At 44.3% G+C, this 21497-nt stretch overlaps 1 protein-coding gene across 2 annotated transcripts in view; it reads right to left on the bottom strand.

Annotated features, from left to right (window-relative positions):
• Positions 1–17211, bottom strand: part of JAM3 (junctional adhesion molecule 3) — a 45548-nt gene extending 28337 nt beyond the window's left edge. Inside the window, exon 1 of one of the 2 annotated variants that reach the window (XM_087970105.1) lies at positions 17092–17211. In XM_087970105.1, coding sequence (XP_087826231.1) covers positions 17092–17153 — 62 coding nt within the window. In that variant the 5' untranslated portion in view covers positions 17154–17211. The remainder of the gene's footprint in view (positions 1–17091) is intronic. The other variant, XM_087970104.1, reaches the window with a different exon arrangement.
• Between the last annotated feature and the right edge of the window lie 4286 nt (positions 17212–21497).

Raw genomic sequence — 21497 nt, 5'->3', positions numbered from 1 at the left:
TGTATTGTGTATATTGTGTATACACAAGCCTGTTGATGGCAGATGAGATTCTGCCGAAACGTTACAACTTTAAAAGCACAACTATAATGATGTGGGAAAATACCCAAACAAAGCTGAATACCATACATATAGATATTCGCGAAAACTTAAGAAAACAAATATATGTGTATATATATATATATGTGTGTGTGTGTGTGTGTATGTGTGTATACACATACATACATATATATATATATGTATGTATACTGTATATATACATACATACATACATATATATATATATATATACATATTCAAATATCTTTAGCAAATACTTGACCGATAATTTTGATTTTGCGGATCACTTTTGAGATGGGGTCCTCCAATCAAAAATGGTGACTTGAATCCAATTCATTGGCTGCCAGTAAGAAAATCAGGATGGGTTCAAAGTACAAAAAAACCAAAAACAAACCCCAACCCTGAGCAACCTCAATGGGCTGAGCACTGACCTGTGATAAGATTTCTGCATGAATGGTTAATACGGGTCATCCTCAACTCACGACCGTTCAAAATTACGGGCCGCTGCTTAACAGGGGACTTATGGACCCAGATCCAATCCAGACGGTAGTCCTGCCACCTGCGGTCACATGACTTCTCTTCAGGTACTCGGCACCTGGACTGCAGTTACGTCCATTAGTAGCCTCGCAGGGTGATGACAGGACCACATTTTATAGACGATTTTGCAGACAACGGGCCTTTATTTCTGAGGTTTTGACCAAACTGCACCGTAGCAAACAATGGGTTCACTTTACAACCTGGGATGCTCACACTTACGACTGCCATGCTCATTTAAAGACCAACACACACACGCACACACACACACAAACAAAACATTGTAAAGCTAGCCCGATCGCAAGACCCAACCATTTCACAAGCATTGCGACTTACGACCACGGGTGGGATTCAAAACTTTGACCAATGGGTTCTCTGCCCGGTTGCTGGGTGGGCGTGGCCATGGTGGGCGTGGCCTAGTCGGCCTCCTGCACCATGGTGGGGGGAGCGCTTTTGCCCTCCCCGGGCTCCGGAGGCCCTCTGGAAGCCCAACAAGGCCCCTTTCTGGCCTTCCTGAGCCTCCGGGAGGCTGAACCAGACGTAAAATAAGACATCCGGTTCGTACGAACCGGTCTGAACCGGCTGAATCCCACCTCTGCTTATGACCCTAACGGGCAGGCTCCATAATGGTCATAACCTGAGCGCTGTCTGTAAGGCACACGCTCTCCTCTCCTACCAGCTAGCCACAAGGACAAAAACCACACAAGAGAAGACGTGACATTGGAGCCGAATAGAAACCAAGCAAAACTTGGGGGAAAGAGCCACACACACGGCATGCGTTGAGCAAGAGCCAACACAAGCATCTGTTAGGGGAGTGGGAATTTCCACCCCTTCTTCCTTTTAGGACTTCAAAGGACTTCTCCCCTCCCTCTCCCCCCCTCCTAGGGCAGGGGAAATTTTTTTAAAAAAAGCCTATTCAATCTCCTGGGGAAATTTAAACCAGGGGACCCGCCCCTCACAAGCCTCGAAAACGAAGGAAGGCCCATAGGTAGAAGCGAGGACAAGTCCTCAAATGAGTGCATGAGATTCACCGCCTATCTAAGAATCACCCTGGGGGAGAGAGGGGGAGGAAGTTCCTCCCCCAAAAAAGCCTCCCTCCAGGCAGGATCTCTGCAAACTGCTTCCTCAGCAGCTATGTGAAATAACAACAACAACAACGTTTCTTGGTGTGGCCAAGGATTTTATTTTGTGAGGTCATCCCTTTCTGGAGATAAACAAGAGTTCTGTGGAAGGGTGCGCTATTATGGAGACCTAGTAACCAGTGGTGGGATTCAAACGTTTTTACTACCGGTTCTGTGGGCATGGTGTGGTTTGGGGAGCAGGTCTTGGTGGGCGTGGCAGGGGAAGGATACTGCAAAATTCCTTCCTTGATTGGCCAAGTGGGATTGGACACAAATTCCTTGTGTGTCCAATCACACTTGGCCAATAAAGAATTATATTCTATCCTAAAAGAAACCTCCCTTCCCTTCCTGGGGGAAGGATACTGCAAAATCTCCACTCCCTCCCCACCCCACTAACCTGCTTTGCAGCTCTGTTCTCCTGTGCAGGGCAACCAAGGAAGACCCAGCCGATCAGCTGGGACTCAATGGGAGGCAGAGAATAGTTGGGGTTGGCGGGGCCAGTCAGAGGCGGTATTTGCCGGTTCTCCGAACTACTCAAAATTTCCACTACCGGTGGTTCTCCAGAACCGGTCAGAACCAGCTGAATACCACCTCTGCTAGTAACCCATGGGGCTTGCTGGGCACACCGTTTGAAGAAATTTGAAATTCGAATATGATTTAAACAAAGAAAAAGAAAAAAGAAAAAGAAAAATCCTGAACTAGACTTGTACCAAGATAGAACTGGCAGATGTTTTTTGTGATATGCATTGGCTTTAGGATCCTGTGTGACTTACCAGAATTGTTAATAATATAAATGTATTTCTTGGAACAGTCTACTAGCTCTCCAAAAGTTTGGGAATTACAGTAGTAAGATAAATAAATTGAGATGGAAGAAAGAAAGAAAGAAAGAAAGAAAGAAAGAAAGAAAGAAAGAAAGAAAGAAAGAAAGAAAGAAAGAAAGAAAGAAAGAAAGAAAGAAAGAAAGAAGAAGGAAGGAAGAAAGAAAGGAAGGAAGGAAGGAAGGGAAGGAAGGAAGGAAGGAAGGAAGGAAGGAAGGAAGGAAGGAAAGAAGGAAAGAAAGAAAGAAAGAAAGAAAGAAAGAAAGAAAGAAAGAAAGAAAGAAAGAAAGAAAGAAAGAAAGAAAGAAAGAAATTTGAACCGTGCTAAAGGAGGACGAGCTGTACTCTTAAATCGTTCGGCTGGAGACCATTGTCCCCACAGAGGAGTCCAAATCTTGACGACCTGGGGGTGACAACCTTACAACATGCGGACATCCTGGCTGGAGTTGGAAGACCTGTGGACTCCCAATTCCGGCCAGCCATGCTGGGAAAACCTGGGAGTTGAAGTTCACAAGTATTAAAAGTTGCCATGGTTGGAGACAAGGATGGGACAAGATGGAACCTCAGTCCTGTAGACCAGGGGTGTCAAACTTGATTTCATTGAGGGCCACATCAGGGTTGTGTTTGACCTCCAGGGGGAGTAGAATGGGAGGACTGAGGCATGGCTGGGGTAGGTGTGGACAGGGTGGGTGTGGACAGCTCGATGTCACTTGAGTCGGAGGCACCTGTGGTGGCCAAATGCTAAGGTAGGACTTGCCTCAGACCCTCCCTCCCTCTCATGATAATCTCCTTCCTTCCTTCCTTCCTTCCTTCCTTCCTTCCTTCCTTCCTTCCTTCCTTCCTTCCTTCCATCCATCCATCCATCCATCCATCCATCCATCCATCCATCCATCCATCCATCCATCCATCCATTAAGTCTTGCATGCATAAGGGTGGTAGAGAAAGCAGACATTCTCTTATTAAATCAAGTCAAATATTTATTACGGTCATAAACCAGCCTAACCCTTCCTTCCTTCCTTCCTCCCCCTTCTCCCTCCCTTTCTTTCTTCCCTTTCTTTCTTCTCCTTTCTTCTTCCTTCCCCTTTCCTTATTTTCCCTTCCTTGCTCTTCCCCACTTTCCTTCTTTTCCTTTGTCCTTCCTCTTTCCCTTTCTCCTTTCCTGTCCCTTCTTGCAGGCTCAAATGCACAAGGGGAAAACGTTTCTCCTTTTCTTTTTAGTTTGTTTTGCTAGCGCTCTGCCAGTGGAAACAGGGCCACACGTGGCCCTCCCAAGCTCCGTTTTCACTAGCAGGGGCACCGCAGGCCGACCCTTTGCTGTTTCCAGCATGGCGCCTTGGGCCAGATCTAAGCACCCCACGAGCTGAATCTGGCCCACAGGCCTTGGCTATTAGATCCTCTTTGGTCTTTCCAGCGCGAATTAGCCTTTTGCATCTTCTTGGCGGTGAGAAAATTGCTATTCCAAACTTTTTCCTTCTCACCTGACGCTTCCGAGGGGTGCGAGCAATTGCTGAGCGAGCATTTTTCCCCCTCCCTTTGTAATTATCTTTAGCCCAAGCAGTGGCATATGTTCTTAAAACAACTGTGGGATCAACTCTTTTGTCTTCCTAAGGTGAAGGACCCAATTACCAGCTCTTTCCCAGGCTAATCTCTCTCCAGAATCTACAGACGCAGCAACAATTTGTTTTAAAATACCTGCTTAAGCCTCCAGGCCAGAAGCTTTGAAGAAGGAAAGAAAACAAGGTTTGCGCTGCCAACAACCCATCACAAACACCGATTTTTGCAGGACTCATTGGAACGCAGAGATTAGGAGTGGGAACCCCTTTCGCTGTTTCCCTCTTGGAACCCCTGGGTACCCCGAGGTGGAAACAACCTCACAACGGGCAATTTCCCCCTAGCGTCAGACCCCTTGCAGGTAGAGTGCTCCTGCATTCGGAAGTTCTACTCCCTCCGAGCGGAGCTGCCAATATATCTATATATAAATAGGGGAGTGTCAAAAGTGAAATGTTTTAGAAATCTTTCCTAAAATCCTTTGGATCTGGAGGAAAACAGCAGGGAGGTAATAATTATCTGTTTCTGGAGAAGGTTTGCCGGAGATAAAAATAGGCACCGCTGCTTTGCTAGTGTGAGGGTGGGTGGGTGGGAGAGTTTATTATGAAATGCTAATTTTAACTGTGGTTTGAGCTGACCAGTTTTATTTTCTTCTTCTGTCGGGCAAGATCCTGCCTTCGGCTTGGCAGCGAAACCTGCAAGGTTTCATCAAAGGTAGGAGTTCTCCAAGAATGAGATCCTACCTGGGGATTACAAAAAGCTGAGGGGTTTTTATTATTTTTGTTTCTATTGGATCCGGTTTGCAAATTGAAGAGGGAGTGCCAATTCAAACTTTGCTCATTATTTTGCCTACAGTGGGGAGCCGTTTGAATGACAAAATATGGAGCCCCTGTGAAAATACACAGACTAACATTTAATCCCTAACAATGGCAGATGCCTTGCTTGCTCATCTAAATCCTTAAGCTTTATTCCTGGGGCACGGAGGTGATGACACAATTTTATTTAGGATTTTAGAGAATTGTGGTTCCATGTTATCTGAGTACGATCAGAAAAGTGGCGGCTTTTAACTTTCTCTATTCTGAGTCTATGGAAGCATCTTCTTCTTATACAAGTGGTCCTCGGCTTACAACAGTTCACTGAGTGACCGTTTGTTGTGGCACGCCAGCGGACAGCGGAGCTGGCGGCAGACTTGGACAGTGAGGAGGTTGGGGAGGAACATGGGCCAGTCCTGGAGTCTGGGGAAGGCTCTGATGAGGGCTCTGCATCAGAGGCAGAGATGGGGTCAGGACCATCTGACAGTTACCAGCTGCCTTTGGAGTCGGAGATCAGTGAAGCAGAAGAACAGCTGGAGCCTGTTCCCAGTGTGTGCATGCACAGAGCTGTCAGGAGAAGGGAACAGTTAAGGAACAAGGATCGACTCAGGAGTAAAGGCTCAGGTGGACGGTGAATGATCCCTCCCATAGGGAATAAAAGAGGAGCGAAAGGGGAGTGGGGTTTGCAGGAGACAATTAGTTCAATACATTAGAGTGAAGATCTGTTCCTGACTTCTTGCCAAGTAACTGTTGCTACAGCATGGCGCTTGGAAGACATCGGCCTGGTAACTCTCCAAGCCTGATAAAGGTCTGTAGTTGTGAAATCTCATGAAAGACTGTTTGCCGGGACTTCGCTGGAGTGGAATTCACTTCAACCTAAATAAAAGAGGTTTTGTCGGGGCGAGGAGTCGGCTTCGTGCTTTTGGGGAAGCCTAGGTCAGAATCCTGTTCAAAGTTACGACGACACTGAAAAAAGGGACTCATGCCCGTTTTTCACAATTACGACCTTTGTGGCATTCCCCGTGATCGTGCGATCAAAAATCCAGACTCTTGGCAAACTGTTTCATATTTATGACGGTTGCAGCATCCTGGGGATGTATATTATAGGATAAGAAAATGCTTCAATAGTCGATAGCCAGGCTGGAATTTTCAAATAACATTGTCTTTTAATCTTCTCCCAGTTTAACCACAGCAAAATCAAGAGGGCATCGAGATTCCCTTAACAACCTAGCTTAACAAATGGATTCACTTAACAACTAAGTCAAGAAAAATCGTTAGCATGGGGCAAACTCGCTTAACAATTCTTTCACTCAACAACATCAATTTTGGGCTCGCTTATGGTTGTAACTCGAGGACTACCCGTATATTTCCCAGGTGATGGAATGTATTTCCTTGGTCCCCCCCCTGTCCCCAGTTCCAGCTTGGGGAAAAGAGATTAGTCCTTTTACCTTTGCGCTGAAAATCAATGCTACTCTACATTTTTCCCATTCATTTTTCACTTCGGAGATAGGGGAAGAAAGTATTAACTCATATAACTGTGTTAGAAATATTTCAGACGGGAAACACACACAAGCAAACACCCAAAACTCAATTAACACAAAGTAAACCTAATTACAACCCTCACAGTTCACACGAAGGGACCCAATCCGCATCACTTGGATTTAATCAAGCCCTTCTCCGAGGTCTACGCACCCCTCAAATGTCACCTGAGAATCAGCACGTACACACACTTCCATACCCCGGACACGCTCCCCTATAAAACAACCCTCCTGTATCCCATTTTCTCTGCAGCTTCCCCCAGAGGCAAAGCTCTTTGTTTTGGGGAATAATCCTCCTTTCCTTACAGCTGTCTGGATTTCATTTTTATTTATCCTTGCGCAACCCCGGCTTGAGCGAGAACCCCAAATTATTCTGCTGACAGGGAGTTTAAAAAATTTGGCAAGACATTTTGAATATTTGCTGGAATAGGAAGGCCGAGCACCATTTAAATCCATTGAACTTAAGTGACTGAAATAAAATCGGAGAAGATTTTTTGCACCACCTTCTTTTATCAGAAATCCAGGAAGGAAAGAAAAAAAAGCAAGGTTTGGGGGAGAAGAATGGGACGTATTTCTAAACGTTGCACCCGTCGCCTAATTCTCTGGCAGAAAAGAATCAGGAAGCTGAGCAAATAAGCTGATCTCCCATGAAATCTACAGCAAAGAAAGCAGGAAAAAATTTTCAAGCAAAGATGCAAGAAAGCAAGGATTTTTTTCCCCCTTCCCTTTTTTTTTTTTTTTTGGAAGCCTTGAAACAGGGTCTGTCCAGCAATGCAAATGTGGAAGAAAAAAAATATCAAGATTTCAAAATGCATACACTACAGGAATGCATTTTAAAGACACCCTTCCTAGGGTATAATCCAAATATAGTTGCAATTCTGCAAGGGACATTAATTTGGTAGTTATTGCCTGGTGGCCTTGAGGCCTTCTGCTGAGGAATCATTTGTATTTACTTTTGGTACTACGATCTAAAAATTAATGGATGTCCGTCCAGATTTATTTCTGTAGAACACCTGGGAGCCACTTCCTCTATCTCTAAAAAGCACTGCCACCACTCATGCTTCCTCATTATAGGATCCCCTAAGGCTAAGGGGGGCATGCTGGATTACCACTGGAGGGACCCAATTCACAGAGCTACTCCTAAGAAGACAACATGGAAACTTTGCCTAAAGCAGGACTAGAACTCACTCTCTCCTGGTGATTGGCCCCAAGCCCCTCAGCAGTTTTCATGTCTGAGGCAGGACTAGAACTCACAATCTCCTGGTTTCATGCCTAAAGCAGGACTAGAACTCACAGTCTCCTTGTGATTGGTCCAAAGTCACCTAGCCAGCTTTCATGCTTAAGATAAAACTAGAATTCACAGTCTCCTGGTGATTTGCCCAAAGTCACCAGTTGGTTTTCATGCCAAAGGCAGGACTATAACTCACAGTCTCCTGGTCCAAAGTCACCCAGCTAGCTTTTATGTTTAAGATAAGACTAGAATTCATTGTCTCCTGATGATTGGCCCAAAGTCACCAGTTTGGTTTTCATGCCTAAGGCAGGACTATAACTCACAGTCTCCAGGTCCAAAGTCACCCAGCCAGCTTTTATGTTTAAGGTAAGACTAGAATTCATTGTCTCCTGGTGATTGGCCCAAAGTCACCAGTTTGGTTTTCATGCCTAAGGCAGGACTACAATTCACCATCTCTGATGATTGGTCCAAAAGTCATTCAGCCAGCTTTCATGAGTAAGATGGGACTAGAAGTCACCGTCTCCTGGTTTCTAGGCCAGCACTTTAACCACTACATAATACTGGCTCCCCAATTCCATTCCAGAAATTGTGGGATGTTTAAAGTACAAAGATGTTTCTTTGTCCTCAATCCTTCTACAATTCAGGATAATTTTATTTTTTCCGGGAACAGGAAAGGCATTTTGAATCAGCACTAATAACTTATCTCACTCTCCATCCAGGGCTACAACTCAGCCGGCTTTAGAAAATGTTTGAATGCATTCCTAGCCAGACAGCAGCGCAATGAGCTGTGAAACAGGACTTTTGAATTTACAACATCCATTTCTGCCTCAGCAGACGCGCACACAGGGCTAAATTGTAGGAAAGCTGGCGGGGCAGGGAGTGGGAGTGATGGCAAAGGATGCCAAGAGAATAGGTAGCATTTGCTAGGAAGCAAAACTTAACACAACTTTCTCCAAACTCCCTTGTTGTTTGTAAGCTCCCGTTGTTTGTTTGTTTTTCCCTCATACTTTGTTGCAGAGAATTTACCAGTTTAGGGGCAGTTACTCCAGGGGAGGCGAATAACCCTGGATTGTTTTCATTTTGTTTAAAACAGAAAGAATGTTTCTGTTGTTTCTTATCAGTTCACAGGACACGGCACTGATTGCAAGGAAACTCTGCCAGCCAACATGCCCTGCATTCACAGAATATACACACACACTTTGAAAAACAGCAGGAATTTCTGAAACACACACTTTTAGGAATCCCCTAACTTGAGTCTTCAGGCAGCCACGGGGGATGAGGATAAGGACAAAATCAGAAAAAACATTCCCCTATTCCCCTTGATAAGATCCAGTTCCCTGAAGGATCTTTTTGCAATCCTTTTGCAAAAGAGAATTCTTTTTTCTTTTTTGGCAAAAGAGAAAAAGTTGCCAAGGGCCAACACCAGCCTCAATCTGGTGTCTTCCAAAAGGGTAGACAAAAATTCCCATGAGCTTCCAGTCACTAGGATTGCTAGTGGTGGGAATGATGGTCAGCGTAGTCCAGTTGTCCTGCAAATGGAGGAAGCTATTCCCAAGTGGAGCTCCTAATAAGGTAAGTATAGGTGAAAGTTCCCCTCGCACATACATGCTAGTCGCTTCCGGCTCTAGGGGGTGGTGCTCATCTCCCTTACAAAGCCGAAGAGCCAGCGCTGTCCGAAGACGTCTCCGTGGTCATGTGGCCGGCATGATTCAACACCTTCAAAGGCACACAGAACGCTGTGACCTTCCCACCAAAGGAGTCCCTATTTTTCTACTTGCATTTTTTTACATGCTTTTGAACTGCTAGGTTGGCAGAAGCTGGGACAAGTAACAGGAGCTCACTCCGTAATGCGGCGCTAGGGATTCGAACCACCGAACTGCCGACCTTTCTGATCGACAAGCTCAGTGTCTTAAGCCACTGAGCCACCGCGTCTCTGGAGCTCCTAATACACGGGTACAAAATTGCCTGGAACACAATCTCAGAAAGTCTCCAATTTGGATCTGGTAAAGCCGAGAAGTAAGAACCAAACTGACCAAAAGGATGACCAAAACCAATCCACACCAAACTGCAGGCCAGGACCAAGCCAGGAACAGAACAGAGTTTGTCCAGAGATTTGACCTTGTTTCAGAAAAGGAATGGTAAGTTTATTTGGAAATAAATCTAGCACCCCTCAAGTGACTCAAACCACCCATTGCTCTCATGATGGGGAGAACCAAACAGAAGTGGACTGGACTGGGATGGCAGCGAGGGAAGGATGGGGCAGAGTTTGCAAGGACCTGGTGGGGCAGGGAAGAGAGAGACCTTCACAGGCCCCACATCCTCACTATCTGGGACAATTGGAGGAAAAACTAAGAGAAATTCCTTCAGAACTTCCAGAAAAGTGTGTGGTGGCAACCAAAAAAGCCAATGCAATCCTAAATTGCATTAATAGAGGGATTCGATCAAGATCAAGGGAGGTACTACTACCACTCTATAAAGCCTTAGTAAGACCACACCTAGAGTACTGCATCCAGTTTTGGTCACCACACTATATAAAAAAAAGATGTTGAGACTTTAGAAAAAGTGCAGAGAAGAGCAACCATGATGATTAGGGGACTGGAGACTAAAACATATGAACAATGGTTACAGGAACTGGGCATGGCTAGTCTAGTAAAGAGAAGGACCAGGGGAGACAGGATAGCAGCCTTCCAATATTTGAGGGGCTGCCACAGAGAGGAGGGAGTCAAGCTGTTTTCCAAGGCACCCGAAGGCCAGACAAGGAATAATGGATGGGAACTGAACAAGGAGAGATTCAACCTGGAAATAAGGAGAAACTTTCTGACAGTGAGAACAATCAACCAATGGAACAGAAGTTGCCTTCGGAACTTGTGGGAGCTTCATCCCTGGAAGGTTTCAAGAAGAGACTGGACTGCCCTCTGTCAGAAACGGTGTGGGGTCTCCTGCTTGGGCGGGGGGTTGGACTAAATGACCTACAAGGTCCCTTCCAACTCTGTTAATCTCTTAATCAAGGAGAGAGGCAACCTAAAATTAAGAAGAAATTTTCTAACCATGAGAACAATCAACCAATAGAACAGAACTTGCCTTCGGAAGTTGTGAGAGCTTCATCCCTGGAAGCTTTCAAGAAGAGACTGGACTGCCATCTGTCAGAAATGGTGTAAGAATCTCTTGCTTGGGCGGAGGGTTGGACTAGATGACCTACAAGGTCCCTTCCCAAATCTGTTAATGTGTAATCTGTAAATCCACAGGCCTAACTTCTACGCCACGCCAACCTTTATTCATCCTAGACACCCAAAGCCATGTGGGATGGTCAAGAGGGTGTACAATGGTGAGCAGGATACCCAAAGCCCACCGTTAGTCTCGGGAGGGATAGAAAGAAAAGTCGCCATTGGGGAGAAAGAAAAAACAAAACTGGGATGGCTCTTTCGACTTTTCTTCTTCATGGACAAGCAAAAAAAAAAAAGACTTGGCACAAACTTGCACGCCATTCTCCGTGAACTCAAGGCCATTTACATCATAAACAACACGGCTTGGAGAAAATGTCCAGAAACAGCTTGCTAGCATTCTTTGTCAGAACTAGAAAGGGGGTACGGGAGGAGGGGGGGGAGGAAATCAATTCTTACAACGTGACAAGCTTAGAGTTGTTTACAACTCTGGAGAAACTTCACATCTTGCTTCGGAATGGAATTAAAGCAACAAATTCCAAGCAACCGATTTGGGCCTTTTTTTATCAACCAACGGTGACGCAGTTCCTTCATCGTTCCCCTTTCCAATTTAGCAGGCCAAATCCACTAGGCCAGAAAAAGCCAAAAGGACCGACCACAAGCGTGGACAGCTGGTTTGGACCACTTGCTTCCTTGAGAGACAGCTGGATCTCTGTAAAAAGAGGGGATTGTCTAGGGATATTCTGAGGAGAATGCTACAAAAAGGCTTTTGTGGGCACAAAACCTATTTGGGTCTTCGGAGAATCCCAAAACTCTCAGCTATTTGAGGGGGCATGCAACCCACACGTAATCTGAAGGAGCAGGTGAAGTTTTCAAAAAGTTAGCCTCATCGTGAAAGAGTGCTCGGTTGGATTTGACCAGGCAGGAAAAAGGTTAAAAAAACAACAACTTTAAGGGTAAAAATATAGTATTCATGTAGTTGTCACAGCAACACAACACCAGCATTTTCTTTCCACTTCTTCTGGGATGTTCTACAACTCGGGAATTCCTCCTAGCAGTTCCCACATCCCTGGACTAAATAGATTTGACCCTGCTTGGCTTCCAAGGCCAGAGAAATTTCCCTAAATAAATTATTTATTCCTTTATTAAATTTGTATAAAGTGACCCAGTAACCCTGGGCGGTTCATAAAATGGAAAAAAAAACCACAGGAAAAAAAAGACATAATTAAAAAAATGCAGCCATAAAATAGGTGCAAAAAAGGTGGGAAAACTGCACACCCACAAAAACATAACACACATTTACTTCATGTGTCTTCATGTACCTGAATCAAAAGCCTGCTTGAATTAAGATTGCAAACTACAGCTCCAGCAATAATAATCACAAACGGTTAAAACTTTAAGAGACAGGAAGTCAGAAATAATTTTCAGCAAGGAGTTTCTGATCATTAATTGGGTTCCTTTCATTTTTATACAACTTTTGGACTCACGTTTTCATCGCAACAAGACTCCTTTATACGCCACTGATTTAAAAGAACAATCAGGAAGACCAGTTAAGAATTATTCCCTCTGAACTCAGCAAGCCAAAGCCAGTTTTGTCATGTCTGAAACCAATTCTTGCATTGGCCTTGTTTCCCCCTGCTGTTTTATCAGCCTACAAATAGAATTGTCGGATGTTATGTCCCATTGATTTTATTACCATAAAATGCTTTTTTGGGGACTTGTAGGGGAGAAAAAACAGCATAAACAAAGCTCAATTAATTTTTAATTGCTTGTACCAATGCTTTTCCCTCTCCATCTCTCCCTTGATCACATCTAAACACATTTGCTCTGTTTTAAAAAACCAGAGATGCTTCGCCTTATCGTCGGACTGGGTGTTCGAGCACCTAACAGCTCGGTTAAAACAAGCCTAACATATCACAAAAAAGCCTAAGCCAATAACAATAGCAGACAAGCAGCAGCCATGAAATTAATAAGCAAGATCTTCATGCCTTGACTTCAAAGGCCTGGGAGATTAGCAAAGTTTTAACCTGATGCCTAAAGGATCATTGTGTTGGGCCAGACGGACTAAGGTCTCTGGGAAGGAATCCCACACAACTCAAAACTGGGTTTTCAAGAACTGCAATGAAGCTGGAGAGCGTCAGTGAGGTTCCTATCTGTGGTGGCTTTTAATCCCAGGCCACTATGTGGGTGGTGGTGGTGTGTGTGTGTGCATGTGTGTGTGTGTGTGTGTGTGTGTGTGTGTGTGTGTGTGTGTGTGTGATTAAAAACCAGCACTGCAAATTTTGCAAAGGAAGAAATTAGAAGTTGGTAACAATCCGTTTCGACAAAATATATTGGATGGGTTGGTTAGAAAAATAGTATGCAATTCAAAACTGGACAGTAAGTCCCTTGGACCGGACATTTGTTCTAATGATTGGCCTGCAGAAGAAATGAGGAGGAGGAAGAGGAGGAGGAGGACAAGGACGAAGAGGAGGAGGAGGAGGAGGAGGAGGAGGAGGAGGAGGAGGAGGAAGAGAAGGAGAAGGAGGAGAAGGAGGAGAAGGAGAAGGAGAAGGAGAAGGAGAAGGAGAAGAAGAAGAAGAAGAAGAAGAAGAAGAAGAAGAAGAAGAAGAAGAAGAAGAAGAAGAAGAAGAAGAAGAAGAAGAAGATTTTTGCCATCATATTTTTGCTTTCTGACAGGCGATGCTTTGGGTCTATCTTAGGATAGCCTTACAAATCACGATTAGTAAGCAGAAGCAAAAACTGGAATCAATATTTCAATATTTCATCAATGGATATTAGAGGACCACTTTCTGATGTCATGTTTTTACATTTCTTTTTTTTTTTTTACAGAGAGCCATTCAGAGTCCCTGTATATTCAGATGGCCACAGAACGGAAGAAATATGGAAGTGGTTGAAATGTATTTGAATATAAGTATCTGAGGTTGGGCTGAGTGAGCTCCGAACTTGGCAATTTGGTTGCAAACGTTTCGTCACCATTCGAGGAGACGTCGTCCGTGCGCTTCGAACGGTGCTCGTCTCTCCGAGCGTGGCGGTGGTCTTCCAATACCGTTTGATGGGATGCAAATTATATAACATCCACGCTAATTTGCATCCCATCAAACGGTATTGAAAGACCACCGCCACGCTCGGACAGACGAGCACCATTCGAAGCGCACGGATGACGCCTCCTCGAATGCTAATGAAACGTTTGTAACCACATTACAAATTGCTCGGAGCTCAGCCCAACAAACTAGGTTAAGTAAATAAATAAAATTCATCTCCCATTTTCCCCAAATCAACACGTTAGTAGGAAAGCTGTGTGAGACTGTGATCAGTTTTTCTGATGGTGACCCAGTACGAATTGACAAATTCCAAACCACAACATGACTCTCATCTACTTGTTATATTTTACTTTAGCTGAACACACCCTTAGAGCAAAACCCACCCAGGCTGCCCTATCTGGCCTTTTATTAATAGCCCAAACCCCAAGCAAGTCCCAACTCATTCATGAATAGAATTAGCAAATGTTTTTGCAATTAAAGCAGCAACCATTTGCACGGGGCCCCTAGAACAATGAGTCTCTCTGTTGCCAAGAGAAGAAAGATCCAATATCAGCTACATTGAGCTGGCCAAGCTGCAAATTCCTAAATCTCTCCTCTTCAAGATAAGCACAGAAACACTTAGAAGATGGGGGTGGACCAGGGAAACCCACGTTTTTGTATAATGGGACAGGCGTAAAGATTGTCTCCTGCAAAGATGATAAAGAATGCAAACCGTTGGGAGGAGCAAAATACCACACACACACACACACACACACACACACGTTGCACCTCTTTGTGTCCTCCAAGTGTTAAAATATGTGTACATATGTGTACGTTCGAAATGGTGTACAGATGGAGGAAGAGTGACTTAGTTCAAAGTTTCCACTCTTGTTTTTTCTGGCTTTGCTTTTATTCAACTCCCCAAAATAGTTTTGAGCAAAGCAAATGGACTCCATGTGCCAGCTGTTCTTGTTTTTTTTTTTTTTAAATAACTGGTTTATATTTTTATGGCACTTGTTGAAGAATAACATACAAATGAAAATGAAAAGAATGCAAAAATCAGGGAGGGAAAAGAGGAAAGACATGTAGGGTTAAGGGAGAGGGGGACAGAAAGAAAAGCATTGACTCTTTTTAGCACAGTAGAATCTCATAAATAACATTACAACCTCAACTTTTTTACTTTTGCATACTTAAAATGAACAGGTGGTCCTCGACTTGGGACCACAATGGAGCCCCAAATTCCTGTTGTTAAGTGAGACATTTGTTAACTTGAGTTTTGCCCCATTTCACCCCCTTTCTTGCCATCGTTAAGGGAATCACTGCAGATGATAAGTTAGTAACAACAGTCATTAAGTGATTTTGCTTGTTAAAAGGTCACAAAAGGGGATGACATGACCCCGGGACACAGTCATGGTCCTAAGTATGAACCAGTTGCCAAGTATCTGGATTTGATTCACATGAGCACGGGGAAGCTACAAAAGCGTGAAAAATGGCCGTAAGTCACTTTTTTCGGTGCTGTTGTAACGCTAAATGGTCCCTAAATGAACTCTTGTAAATTGAGGACTACTAGCCACTTCTAAAATAGCCTGTGCCAGGTAGTAAAGGACAAAAGTAAAGGACAAAAAAAAAATGGGTGATTTGGGGCCAGTTACTGTCCCCTTAGCCCTATTTCTTGAGGCTGCTCTTTGCAAACGCCCAAGGACACCTCTCAGAAACAATTCTGGGATGCTTGATAAAGACAGATGGGAGAGAAAGTTTAGGAAAATAATAACAACCAAGTCTTCTTAGTTCAGCCATTCCTCCACCCTTTTCACGCACAGACCAAGTTACAGAAAAAGGGGAATAAATTGGTGGGGAGGAAGATGCCTTTAAATTATTTTACAACTCCACGAAATCCACCATCACTAAAAACAAATTGAAAAGGAAGCACAAATGGGCCTATCATGAAGCCTTCTTCCTTCCTTCCTTCCTCCTGTCCTTCCTTCCCTTCCTTCCTTCCTTTCTCCTTCTGTCCTTCCTTCCCTTCCTTCCTTCCCTCCTTCCTTCCTTTCATCTCTCCTTCCCTCCTTCCTTCCTCCTTCCGTCCTTCCTTCCCTCCTTCCTTCCTCCTTCCTTCCTTCCTTCCTCCTTCCTCCTTCCTTCCTTCCCTCCTTCCTTCCTCCTTCCCCCTTTCATCCTTCCTCCTTCCTTCCTCTTTCTGTCCTTGCTTCCTTCCCTCCCTCCTTCCCTCTGCCTTCCTTCCTTCCCTCCTTCCTTCCTCCTTCCGTCGTTCCTTCCTCCTTCCATCCTTCCGTCCTTCCTTCCCTCCTTCTCTCCTGCCTTCCTTCCTTCCTTCCTTCCTTCCATCCTTCCGTCCTTCCTTCCTTCCCTCCTTCCCTCCGCCTTCCTTCCTTCCCTCCTTCCTTCCTCCTTCCATCGTTCCTTCCTCCTTCCTTCCTTCCTTCCTCCTTCCATCCTTCCTCCCTTCTTTCCTTCCTTCCTTCCCAAGAACGTACATTTTGTACCAACTCAGGAGAAGCTCACCAGGACAACATCCATATAGTTGGACAACTACGGAGGAGGATGTGTGAGTATATAGGTCTGGCAGCTTACTTAGGGAGATACTTCCGAGCCAGACAGCCAACATAAATGCAATAGCATTCAGCGCCTTTTTTTTGTCCAGAATCCCACAATTGCCCAACTGACCAATCTTTTTATTTAGGCCTTTGAAAAGAGCAGGGAGGGGGGGGAGAGAGAGACACTTTTTCTTCCCCAAAGCAGCTGCAACTGCTTTCCTTTTGTCCCAGATACTGGGCTGGAAAAAAGTTTTCCACCCCTTTGTAAGGCGCACACCACACACACACACACACACACACCAAACTGCATCCTCCAACCCTCGGGGGAAGCAGCCTCGGGCCTATTGTTTCAGGAACTCCCTGCCCAAGGATGATGGGTTAGGGGGGAAAACTCCCCAAGAGTCACCCCCACCCCCAAAAAATAATACCCCAATCCTCCATCCCCTAGAGACGCATTCCACTAACTTTGCAACTGGCGGGATGCTGGAAACAATGGGACCCCCGGGGGGAAAGGGAGCTGTTAGGACCGGGAAAGAACGACCCCGCCCGGGCTCTCCCTTGGATCCGGCTCGTCTCCTTCCCCTCGATCGAGAGATCCCCGACCCCCCACCGACCCCCCACACACACACACACCCCGCGCGCGCGCACACACACACACACACACACACACACACAGCCAAGGGGGCGAGAGACTCACGGAGCAGCAGGAGGAGGAGGAGCAGCAACAACAGCAGCGCCGGCCGCCAGAGCGCCATGATGCCGAAGGACTTCGGGCGTCCGTTCTCGCCGGGCCGAGCTTGCGCATTCCCCGCCTGGCTTGATTCCCAGCGCCGGGTGGGAGGAGAGACGGAGAGACGGAGAGAGAAGGCGCGGAGCAGGCGGGGGAAGGAAGCCGGGGAGAGCCGGTTGCTAGGCGACCCGAGATGCTGGGCTCCGTTGCCCCGGCAACCGCATCCCCGGCCGCGCGGCGGGGATGGGACCGCCGAGGGAGGGAGGGAGGGCGGCGCGGGAGCCAGCGCAATTTCAAAAGCTCAATTGATGGATGGATTGATGGATGAAGGAAAAGACCCCGGCCCGGGAGGATCTTCTGTTCTATCTGGGATCCCGTCCTGGTTCCACTCCCTGCTTACAAAAATGGCCTATAATAATAATAATAATAATAATAATAATAATAATAATAATAATAATAATAATAATAATAATAATAATAATAATAATAATAATAATAATAATAATAATAATAATAATAACAATAATAACAATAATAACAATAATAACAATAACAATAGGAGGAGGAGGAGGAAGGGGAAGAGGAAGGAGAAGAAGAAGAAGAAGAAGAAGAGAGAAGAAGAAGAAGAAGAAGAAGAAGAAGAAGAAGAAGAAGAAGAAGAGGAGGAGGAGGAGGAGGAGGAGGAGGAGGAGGAGGAGGAGGAGGGGGAGAAGAGGAAGAGGAGGAAGGGAAAGAAGAAGAGGAGGAGGAAGGGGAAGAAGAGGAAGAGGAAGAGGAGGAAGGTGAAGAGGAGGAGGAGGAGGAAGGGGAAGGGGAAGAAGAGGAAGAGGAAGAGGAAGAGGAAGAGGAAGAGGAAGAAGAAGAAGAAGAAGAAGAAGAAGAAGAAGAAGAAGAAGAAGAAGAAGAAGAAGAAGAAGAAGAAGAGGAGGAGGAGAAGGAAGAAGAAGAAGAAGAAGAAGAAGAAGAAGAAGAAGAAGAAGAAGAAGAAGAAGAAGAAGAAGAAGATGATGATGATGTACCTTGGGGTTGAAATGAGGGGACCAGGGTGCTCTCTGAGATGGGTGGGTTTTTTGCAGACGTCTCAACCCCCAACTAGGTGGCATCATCTGTTCTAGGAGGATGTGGGATTTGCTCTCTGTCCCACCACCTCCTAGCACTGATGTTACCTAGTTGGTTGTGAAACATCTGCAAGAAAACCATCAAGCTCAGAGAGCACTAAGGATACCACAGTCATCTTCTTCCTCTTCTTTCTCCTCCTCCTCTCCTTCCTCTTCTTCTTTTTCTTCTTCCTCCTTCCTCCTTTTTCCTCCTCCTTCCTCCTCGTTCTTCCTCCACCACCTCCTCTCCTCCTTTTCTTCCTCCTCCTCTTCCCTCCTTCCTCCCTTCCTCCCTCCTCCCTCCTCCTCCTCTTCTTCTTACTTCCTCTTTCCTCCTCCTCCTCCTTCTTCTTTCCTCCTTCTTCCTCCACCACCACCTCCTCTTCCTCCTCCTCCTCCTTCTATCACCAGACCACGGTGAGTTCTAGTCCCACCTTAGGCATGAAAGCTGGCTGGGTGACCCTCGCTCAATCACTCTCTCTTGGCCCAACCCACCTCACAGGGTTGTTGTTGTGAGAAAAACGGGAGAAGGAAGGAGTATTGTATATGTTTGCTGCCTTGAGTTACTTATAAAGCAATAAAGGCGGGGCAAAAAAAATCTAATACATAAATTAATAGCATACATTTCAAAAGTGTCTGCTGGAAAAAAGAGTATGGGGTGACTTGATGCTACAAATACATTTCATTGACATGTGGCTTTCAAAGGGGATTATATAAACAAGTGTAGCCCTTCTATTGAAAATAGTTCTTCACCATTGTTCTAAAAATACATAAAGACTATCTGTGGGAGTTGTGTTATACTTAAAAGGTAAACCAGCAGCTCCTTACTTTCAATGATTTATCAATGGTGGGAAGCGAAGGGGCTATAAACAGAAGCCAAAGGTTAAGAGCTTTGGAGTTAAATCAAGATACAAGGCCCTAAGATCCAGTCCCTTCACAAGACAGCTTACGATTGCAAACCGTGCAGGATATGTGTGAGTCTGATGAACGCACTAGCTGTACTCAAAGTAGTGCAAAATAAACACATTAGATCTGGATGTTTACATGAGTAAGGTCTAACAGAACAGCTGAGAATTTTCACTAACAACATTCCTGGGTTTTGTCACTGCGCAAATAAATCTACATTACAGAAACATGAATAAAAGAGGGAGGAAAGTGAAGCCCCTCAGGCTGGACTTATTGATTATATTGTCAGACACATATTTTTGAAGAGTCCCTGGTAAACTTCAGAACAAGGATAGTAAGACATACTGTATGTTCTTTGGACTTCTCTCTCTCTCTCTTTTTCTCTGCTAAACACCTAATTCTCACAGAGCTACTTAATGTCTGCATATAATTACCCATGTAGTGTGGCTGTAGTGTTCTTATTTATTCTTATCTTCTTTATCCATACATTTGGCATTATTGTTATTGTTATTCTGTTGCTTTGCATGTACACTGAGAGTTTCTGTACTGGAGACAGATTCGTTGTGTGTCTAATCATACTTGGCCAAATAAAGTATTCAGTTCAATTTCCCTTTGTCCCTCCCTCCCTCCCTCCCTCCCTCTCTCTCTTTCTTTCTTTCTCCCCCAAATACTCTGTTATAAAAATATCCCAATAAAAGAGGAACATAGACAACCCACAAACAATAAATCTTACTTTACTCTACTCTACTCTACTCTACTCTACTCTATACTCTTTATTCTAATATCTATATTGGAAGATCTATATCTAAGATCAGAGGTTTATTTCATGAGCAATTTGGAACATGAAAAGCCATCATAACATTACTTATATCAATAAAACCCATTGCAGTGAGGTCCAGAGACAGTAGCTAACTCCAGAAAGGATAGCTACTATCAGTGGCCATGATTTGAGATTTACTCCCTTCTTTGATACCCTTCTTCTGAAGTCCACCCAGTAGTATGTAATCTTACTGGTTGTACTTCCTTGTCCCCTCATACTAACTGTCAGTTAACACCCACTTGTACGTATATGGAAACTCATTAACCATCTTTCAGTTCCCTTTTTTTCCTCAGTGTCTCAGATATTCGTGATCCAAAATCTCTGAAATAGATTGTCTTGCAATTCTGTGTTTTTGAAGAAGCTACAGTTAGCAAAGATTTCGCTAGGCTTGCAAAATCAGCTCAGCCTGTGCATTAATATATCATTAATTTGAGGCCTTCAATTAGGCAGAGGCCTACACCGGCTCTTTAAAGCTTGGTTGTCCTTTTCTCACATTAGTAACTCGGTTGTTAAGTAAATCGGCTGGTTTCCCCATTGACTTTGCTTGTCAAAAGGTAATCACATGATCTTGGGACCCAGGGACGGTCGTAAGTATGGGCAAATTGCCAAGCATCTGAATTTTGAACACATAGAATAGAATAGAATAGAATAGAATAGAATAGAATAGAATAGAATAGAATAGAATAGAATAGAACAGAACAGAATGCAGAATAGAATAGAAAATAGAACAGAATAGAATAGTAAATAGAATGGAATTGAATGGAATGGAATAGATATTGAAATGTAGAATAGAATAGAATAGGGTTAGGATTAGGATTAGGATTAGGAATTAGAATAGAATAGAATAGAATAGAATAGAATAGAATAGAATAGAATAGAATAGAATAGAATAGAAATAGAAATGTATACAATAGAACAGAATATAGAATAGAATAGAATATAGAATAGAATAGATATTGGAATAAAGAGTAGAGTAGAGTAGAGTAGAGTAGAATAACAACTTTATTGTTACTTTGAATGTACATTAATCAGCATACATTAAAATTAAATTTCATTGCACATAGCTCTCAAAGGGTTCACATGATCGTGGGCCTGCTTGCTACAAAGGTTGTAAGTGTGAAAAATGGTCACTTTTTCCCATGCCGTTGTAACTTTGAACAGTCATTAAAGGAACTGCTGTAAGTGGAGGACTACCTGTACTCTAGAAAAGCTTGCTACGTTTTGCTGTACGTTCTACGTTTGTTTTTTATGCTGCTTAAGCTGCTGACTTTTATTGAGACGACCTAAACTCTCCCTGCCTTTGCTTATCTATGTTCTAACAAACAGACTTCTCATTTCTCCAGTGAAAGGAGTGACAGTAGCTGAAGTTATCTGGATGAAAGGGCCAGTCGGAAGATGCTTTAGTAGTTGTCTATACTAGGAAACCTCATCACAGTGGGCCACAATAATTGGGAATTCTGCATCTTGCAATCCATCAGGAGAATAAGATAAGACTGTTTGCGTAATGAGTTATTTGATCTCAGCGGATTAATGGGTCTATAAGAAA

Source organism: Notechis scutatus, chromosome 7 (genome assembly GCF_049901735.1).
Source record: "Notechis scutatus isolate UNSWTSFEM ecotype Mainland chromosome 7, rNotScu1.2, whole genome shotgun sequence".
NCBI lineage: Eukaryota > Metazoa > Chordata > Lepidosauria > Squamata > Elapidae > Notechis > Notechis scutatus.
This window is presented reverse-complemented; position numbering and strand designations above follow the sequence as displayed.